Genomic DNA, 8,052 nt, shown 5'->3' with positions numbered 1-8,052 from the left:
TTTTTTTTTTTTTTTCTTCTCCCCTCTCTCTCTGTTGTTCAAGCGGCCGGCAGCACTAGCAGCTATCTGCGGCAGTGAAATATTCCCTCCGCTGCGCTCATTGTGCATTGGAGAGCCGGACGTCATCGGCTGGCCAATCAGTGGCTCCCACTAGGCAGCCTCGGGTCGCGGTGGGGGGAGAAGGGACTCGCTAGAAGTCTTCCCTCTAATATCTAGCTCTCCTGGTTACTTGCTCTGGTCCCTCTTTAGAGGAAGAAAGATGTTCTGAATGAGAAACAAGGACGGGAATCATTCAGCAAATCCTTATTTAAGCTGAAACTTAGGAAACATATTTCTTTTTCAGATAGAAATCAGGAAGGTCAGCGACTTAGACTCAAAGTTTGGGTGAGTTTCTCTATTTTTGTCTTGCTAACAGTGCTCTCTTAAGTTGTTAAACTTTGATTCAAACCATCCTACGAGTAGTTGATCTCTTGAGTAGTTCCCAGCCTGCCTTGTGTGTGACTGTTGATCCAGCCTTCCATCTTGTGTTCAGGTTTCCTGCTGTCATTGTTCAGTTCTCTTGTCTCTTCTTGTTGTGGTTTGCGTGTGAGGGTATTTGTCTGGGCCGGTCACCCTCTGCCTCACCCTCCCTCCCTCTCTCCCTCTCTCCTCTCTGTACATTTTGTCACTGCCTGTCCCCTCCATCACTTCCACTTGAGCGCTCCCCTGTTTGGGAGCCTCTCTGTTCGCAGAGAAGAGAGGAGGGCTGGAAACCACACACACACACACACACCAACACACCCTCACAGACACCCACACAGACACACCACAGATCAGAAGGCCCTTCATAAACACATGGAATCCCCCTTAATACTGTAGTTTGAAAGGCTCTTGGGAGGTGGGTTTTGTGTGCATGCAAAACGACCACCAAGGATCATCTTTGATTCAGGTTTTTCAGCTCAGCCAAAAAACGTGGCAATACTGTGAAAATGTTGCTCATTGGAATTAATTAGAAAGAAGTTTTAAGTTGTCTGTCTAAATGACTAAGTGGTAATTTAATGCATTTTTATATTTGTTGGTTAGGATAACAACATCAGCTGATTCATAATGTGCACAACAGTTCTTGCACTTCCATCAATGGTGAGGCCCAAGCTTCATACTGCAGTGTCAGAGCCGATTAACTGATTGGCCTGTCTTTGTTTTATTAGCAACGTTTACTTTTGTGTATGCATGACAGGTATGTAGCTTCAAGTTGATGACAAAGTCATGGGAAGGCATGCAGGTCATGGGAGAAAGAAGGCCAACATCTACTCTATCATTAGAGTTCATAATAAAACCTGAACCTATCATTAACTTGGTGGTTTCTGTACTGAAGAGGATTTCTTTTGGATAGCTGATGATGATAGCAAGTTTCCATAAGTTACAAAACTAAAGTTATTAAATTCTGTGTCTTTTTTATTGTGAATAGCAAAACGTATTGCACTAAAGGAGTTTAAAGAAACCCACCATAGACTAGTGAAGTTAATTGGTTTCTGTCCCAGTCAAAAGGAATGGCCTGTAAAGTCTAACCGCTGCAGCAGATTCAAGTATTTTTATGGGTTGAATTTTGCTTTAATGTGTGTCATTTGGAAATAAATTGTTTTTACAGCAAAGGGTAGTATAACCAGTGCAATCTGCAAAACATTACAGCTTCTATCACAGCAAAGATCCTGTAAAGTTTGCTTCCATGTTTCGAGAATAATAAGAGTAGAAAAGTAAACGTCTTTACGGGTCACAGTGCTGTATAACAAGGCATTATATATCTGTCACATGACTAATCCTCCCAGATTTCTGTAGTTCTATATGGAATTCCTGACATTTTTTCATGTGTGTGCTGCAACGTGCACCACCAACCTCAGGGCCCTTAATTAGAGGCCTCGTTGATGCCAAACGGTACACCGACTCCTTCAACAGGTGGTTAACTGTACTGACCTACAAAACCGAGCTGCAGTAAACTGTATGAGCTGTGAAACATTAAAGTGACTGTATGTCTTGTGCACAAAATGCTGTTAGAATCATTCCTAAAATATAAGAGGAGGTCATTTTCAGTTAAATGAGATCTAATGATTATGATTAAGCCATGCAGAAATAGTTACTGCTGTATAAGGGAATATACTTTGAATTCTGTAACCTTCCTTAAGTTGCTATTTTGACTAGAGCTGCAACGATAAGTTGATTAAACGATCGACAGGAAATTATTCTTTCAGTCATTTTAATGTAAGTAATATTCTCTGTTCTCAGCTTCTTTTGTGTGAGCACCTGCTGCTTTTCTCTGTCTTTAGGTTTTTACACTGTTTGGACCAATTAATGAATAATACTAATAATGATGATATGATCAACTTTATACAGAACCTTTCAAAAACAAAGTGGCAAAGTGCTTTACAAGGGGGAAAAGATTAAAACAACAGGAGTTAAAGTACATTTGGAGTCATAATTAGGACATTTAATGGATTCCCCCCTCTGTGCTGCCATGTTCTAGCACCTCCACTCTGCTGGGGAGACATAAACAGTTCTCTACTAGAGAAAGAAAAATGAAAATATTTTCTTTGAAGAGGTATATTATTTAGTCTTTACCACTTAGCCTATAACAGATGGAGCAAGATTTCTCGCAAGAGGAATTTGACCTAGAAATGCCAGGCAAAGATTTATCAGTGGTGACTTATGGTTTTCTGGCATCTTAATAGGGTTTTAGCAGAAAGCACTCTGAAAAAAATAGCAAATGTTTTTCCACAGACATTTTCACAAACACATAGCTTATGTAGAATTTCTTCCAGTAATACAGCATAGATAAGGTGTGGAGGTGTTTTTCTTTGATATGGTGGTGTGAGCTGTGTGTGCCCATAACTTAGTGGACATGCCAAGTCAACAAACTGTGTTTGTGTTAAATTTTCATGCCGTTGCAAAGCAGTTGAAAAAGCAATACAGTGGGATGTTTGGGTAGACTACCCCACATGATATTTTAAGTATCTGTCAGTCAGGTTCTTGTTTGTAATTTCCGTTTGAACACACATTTCGCCTAACCATTTTATTCTTGAGCAGTCATTTGCCACAGATGTATAACTGGAGCACGAGTCCTAAGTCAAGATTTTAAGCTAATAACCAGTCTGTGCTGTGTTTATATTTTCTCTCCCAGGAGCTACTGAACAGACCGTTTCAAGAGGCTTTGAATAAACAAAAAGGAGGCAGGAAAATGACCTAATTACAGAAAAGCGTGACGGACAACTTGGTGCTAATGTGTTGGTGGTAATTTCCCCAGTTTCACCCGCAAGGAAGACACATGCATCAGTGCACATACAAGTACCACACATTTACAAACCCTGCCCTTCCCTTCCTGCCATCTGCCCCAGTCCTCCATGGATTCCTACAACTTCCACTTTGAGAGAATGAGCAACGTGGACCTACATCCTCTGAGCCTGCCTGTCAGCCGGCTCTCCCCAGCCAAGTCCAACAGCAGCATCGCCGACCAACTTGCCCATCACCAACACGGCAAGGGAGACTCTGCCTACAGCTCCTTCTCTGGCGGGTCCACTGCCCCAGACTATCCCTCTCCTTTTCTACCAGACGACCTACAGTCCAGTTCCTTCAGCCACTATGCTGATCTTAAGTATGTAAAGTCCATTTACCATCCGACCCAGGTTCTGCAGTCTGACCCAAAGACCATGGACCAGCTCTATCGCTCTGTGGAAGCTATCTCACAGCAATACCGCAACAATACCAGCATCAATGTAAACCACCACAACCACAATGGCAATGACAGTTTCCATACTAACAACAAAGCACTCTCAAAAAAAGAGGTGCCTTTGGGGGCTCCATCCCAAGGTGCTTACCCTCCTGTCCGTCCTCCTCCAGTCCCAGCACGCCTGGATAGTTTCATAGCCACAAAAAACTTGGAGAACAGCAGGGTCCACCGCCACGGTACTGAGTTTCAACCCCAGCAACCACAACCTCAGCAACAGCCCAGACCTCACAATCGACTCCATCCACAGTCCCAAGGTCTGAATGCCCCAAGACCTGAGACGGCTAACCCAGATACAGGCAACTCGAGCTTCAATTCTGAACCAGTGTACTCAGTTTGGAGGGGCCCTCAACAGCAGCAGCAGCAGGCCCAGCAGCCACCAAGCTACCGCCCCCACCTCCAGCCTCATGATCAGACCAGGGTGCCGTTGAACCCAGAATACCTTTTCATCACAGATAACAAAGCTGCTTCCGAGCAGGAGAAGTCAACAAACATCCTAAGCCGATCACCTCCCCGAGGCACAAGCCAGTCTGAGCACCTGAAACCCAGACATCTTTCAAACAGTGATGCATGCAATGGAGACCATCACAGCAAGCCCAGTGGTAGCAGTAGCCATTTTGAGAGTCAGCGCAAAAGGGCGCACTCTGCTCACGATTGGCTTGGTTCAGAGCCGACCCGAGCTGCCAGTCCCTGGAATGCGGGTCAGAGTTTTATCAACAGCAGCATCCAACACAAGGGTCAGTTCTATTTCGTCACAGGAGTGTGTAAGCCATCTGAAAGTGGTGTGAGGACACATTCTGCGTCTGTGTGTGGGTCTGAGGCTGGGAGTGAGAGCTCCTCTGTGTTTGAGACACACCAGCTCAGAGAGAAAGAAAGATGCCACAGCACAATGGATAATTTGTTTAGACCTCTCCAAGAGAGCTCTCGCACTTCCAGTGGTATGATTTCAGATGAGAGAGAGGTTTTCACCTCCCATGGCAAGGACCTGTCCTCCAGGAGTCAGGATCAGGAGAATCGCAGGCTATCCCTCATCTCAACGCAGTCTTCTCGAAGCTTTGATGCCTTGGAAGAAATCGACATGATGCAGAGTCGAGAGATTGGCCGCCACACTGCCAACAACCCAATATTCTACTGTGGACCTGACAGAAACTGCTCACCACATTCAACCACGCCAATGAAGGAGGTCACTTCACTGATAAGCAACGAACAGCCCAACCACCCTAAGAAAGAGGAGCAGGCAAAGAGAGGGAAAAGGCAGCCCTTGGGGGATGTAGCCAGTGAGAGGATAAACAAAGAAACAACCCCGCTTCTGTATCACCTCACTGGAGCCAGCAGGGCAGCATTGCAGCCTCAAAAGAACGCTGATTTCAGTGTAAAAGGCAAGGAAGCAATCCTAAACAAAGTGGGTCATGGAGACGTGGCTGTTAACGATAATGAGAGACCTCCAAAAAGTGACACCAGCAAGAATGATAGAGGGGAAGTTATCTCCGTTGCTTGTAACACCCTGGATGACTCATTTAAAAAGTACTACAAAGAGAAGCTGAAGGATGCTCAGTCTAAAGTCCTAAGGGAGACATCATTTAAAAGGAGGGACCTGCAGCTGTCGTGGCCACACCGTATCAGGCAAAAACCTGAGCTGAGGCCTACAGTGATTCACACTTTCTCCTCATCTCAGGACTCTGAGACCTCCACAGACACACTCACTCCCTCTGTAACATCTGAAGAAACAGAGAGAGGGAGCATAAAAGAAGAAGTCAGAGAGAATCAGAAGGAGATAGACAAAGAGACTGAGAAGGAAAACGGGAGACCAGCAAATGTTGCCCAGCCCCAGGTAGCACGCATTGGAGGCAGGAAGCGATTGACTCAAGAGCAGAAGAAGATGTGTTACTCTGAGCCAGAGAAACTCCACCAGCTTGGTGGAGCCCCCATTCACTCCGCTTGCCGCTCCTTTGGCAATGAATGTGACAACCTGTTTGCAGTTGAATGCGAGGGAGAGGAACGCGTGCAGCAAGGAGAGCAGGGACTGGTTGCAGCACGGAGGAAGATGTTCGAGACAAGAGGTCGAGCCCTTTCAGCCTCTAGCGCTTCAAAGACGAACTTAAAACATCTGCAACACAAGGCCCTGGTGGAGTACATGGAGCGTAAGACGGGCCAGAAAGTGGCTGAGCCACAGCAACCAGTGCCTCAGGTACCACCTGCATCCAGGCAGAGGCATTCTCTGGGGGAGAAACCATTTGACTGGGGACCCAGGCCTCTATCAGGAAATCACGAAGGCAAAAACACCAAGAAGAAACTCCACAGACCACACTCTGCAGGCCGCATCCTTGATTCCTCCACCAGCTCCATCAGGTACGAAAAAGAAGCAAAGTCAAAGAGGAAGAAATTAATTTGATACTTTTGTGTATGTGTGGATCAAATCAAACATTGTATATATTCTTTTTTTTTTTTCTTTCTTTCTTTCACAAAACAGGTATGCCCAGTTCTTCTCAGCCCAGTCTTGTTCAGGACAGTATGCTGGCCAGTCAAGTCAACCCAGATGGAGGGAGAGCCAAGGTCCTTCTCAGGGGAAGTCTGCCTCAGTGGAGAGTCTCTTGGACCAGCCAGAACCACCTAGTTTCTTCAGGAACAGATCCACATCCACACCACAAGCATTGGAGGCAAGTTAGGTCAAACTGAGATACTTAAAAATATAACATATATCTGTGACAATAAGTTGTTGTCTGACCAACTAATTGTCCTCCTACTAATGAGAAAATGTATTGGTGGATACATGTAGCATTAACATTTTCACCTGAAATCCTAAATGCCACAGTTCTGGGGTTTGTTTCACCAGTTAAAGTGAAAGTATGATGAGCTTTCTATCACAAGTATATGAACTTAACTTTACAGTAAAACTAGCAAGTCTGAAAAAAATCAGTTAAAGAAAACAAGATATGAATGAACCCACATCTGGCTGTTACTGTAATATTTCATCTCATTTTACATACTGATTAAAATGTAATTTGTGTTGCCTTTTGGCTCTTCTGCAGGGTCTGCAGGCACATGACTATGAGAAGGATCCATTACCAGTTAATTCTATGGAAACCTGGAGGTATGTACTAGCACTGCAGACAAATTGGGACATTTTTATTGGTTTTAGGTCAGGAGAGTATTAGGTCAGTGATGTGTGCACTGTGGCACAGACTATAATTCTCCACTTGATTCATTGTGGCACTGGAAAGTCAACACCCACCTGCTCCAGCAAACCAGCGTTCCTTTTAAAAGATTTATGCATGGAAGTAAAAGAAGAATCATTGACTAAACCAATTTCAAGGAGTTGGCCTATTTCTCAAACCTACATTGTGGTTTGTAGGAGTATCAAATTGTTACTGCCAGTCTTTAAATAACATTTTCAAGAGCTCTTGTATGAAGCATTTCTGTTTGCTTTTAAAGAAATTGCATATGATAAATGTATATAAATGTGACTGTTAAAAGTCTTGATTTAATAGTTTTTATTTTCATTTGAAGGCCAAAACTTTCTGTTCTGGATTATGTGTAAGTTTGTTTGAATCGATGAGTTATGTTACACATTTAAACACTGCATTTCAATGTCAGTCCCCAGAAAAAAGCCACTGAGGACTCCTTATTAAAGCCAGCCCCTGAGGGTCAGCAGCGTGTCCGTGTGGTTGCACAGAGGGGGAAGTCCATGGAAGAGCTCGGGACGTCAAAGTTAACAAGACCGTCCGTCCTGAGTAAAAGTTCTGAGCAGCTGGATCAGCTGTGGAGGTATTCGACTGGACCAGGAGAACCAGACAGAGACCAGAGGAGTGTTTTATTCCTTGCCGAAGTCAGAGAAACCCAGGGGCAGGACAGAGGGAGGAAGAAACAATATGTAATACAGCAAGCGGGACAAGAACCAGAGATTGTTGGCCAGAAGAACACTCAGGGACAGACACAAAACCAGACCTATAAGAAGTCTTTGTTGAAGCAGAACTCAGAACCAGCAGAGGATGTCACAGTAGGAACAAGGAACTCAAGTAGATCCACCTCCCCAGCCTCCTCCTCCTCCTGCCGGGCCAGGGTTCACTCTGGATCTCACGGCCCTGTTACAGATGAGGTCAGGTCCAGCAGACCGCCTAGTGAGACCACATCTAACCCACCTTCTCCCGAAGGTCTAGAGACCAGTGAGAGGGAGATCAAATCCACCTCGTCCACCCCCACCCAGACAAAGCTTCCTTGTGACAGGCCTGGCTTCAGGTAAGATTAGACCAATGCTGCAATTGACCCACTTTCTGCCTCGACTTCCTGACATTCATTCT

At 44.8% G+C, this 8,052-nt stretch overlaps 1 protein-coding gene across 1 annotated transcript in view; it reads left to right on the top strand.

Annotated features, from left to right (window-relative positions):
* Positions 1-8,052, top strand: part of shroom1 (shroom family member 1) — a 32,272-nt gene that overhangs the window by 17,657 nt on the left and 6,563 nt on the right. The window contains exons 2-5 of the mRNA XM_035667143.1: positions 3,152-6,103; positions 6,225-6,411; positions 6,784-6,845; positions 7,349-7,990. Of these exons, the coding sequence (XP_035523036.1) occupies positions 3,372-6,103; positions 6,225-6,411; positions 6,784-6,845; positions 7,349-7,990 (3,623 nt within the window). The 5' untranslated portion in view covers positions 3,152-3,371. The remainder of the gene's footprint in view (positions 1-3,151; positions 6,104-6,224; positions 6,412-6,783; positions 6,846-7,348; positions 7,991-8,052) is intronic.

This window comes from Morone saxatilis, unplaced genomic scaffold, assembly GCF_004916995.1.
Source record: "Morone saxatilis isolate NCDOM2014 unplaced genomic scaffold, NCSU_SB_2.0 Contig20, whole genome shotgun sequence".
NCBI lineage: Eukaryota > Metazoa > Chordata > Actinopteri > Moronidae > Morone > Morone saxatilis.
Note: the sequence above shows the minus strand (reverse complement) of the source record. Positions and strands in the feature narration are given on the sequence as shown.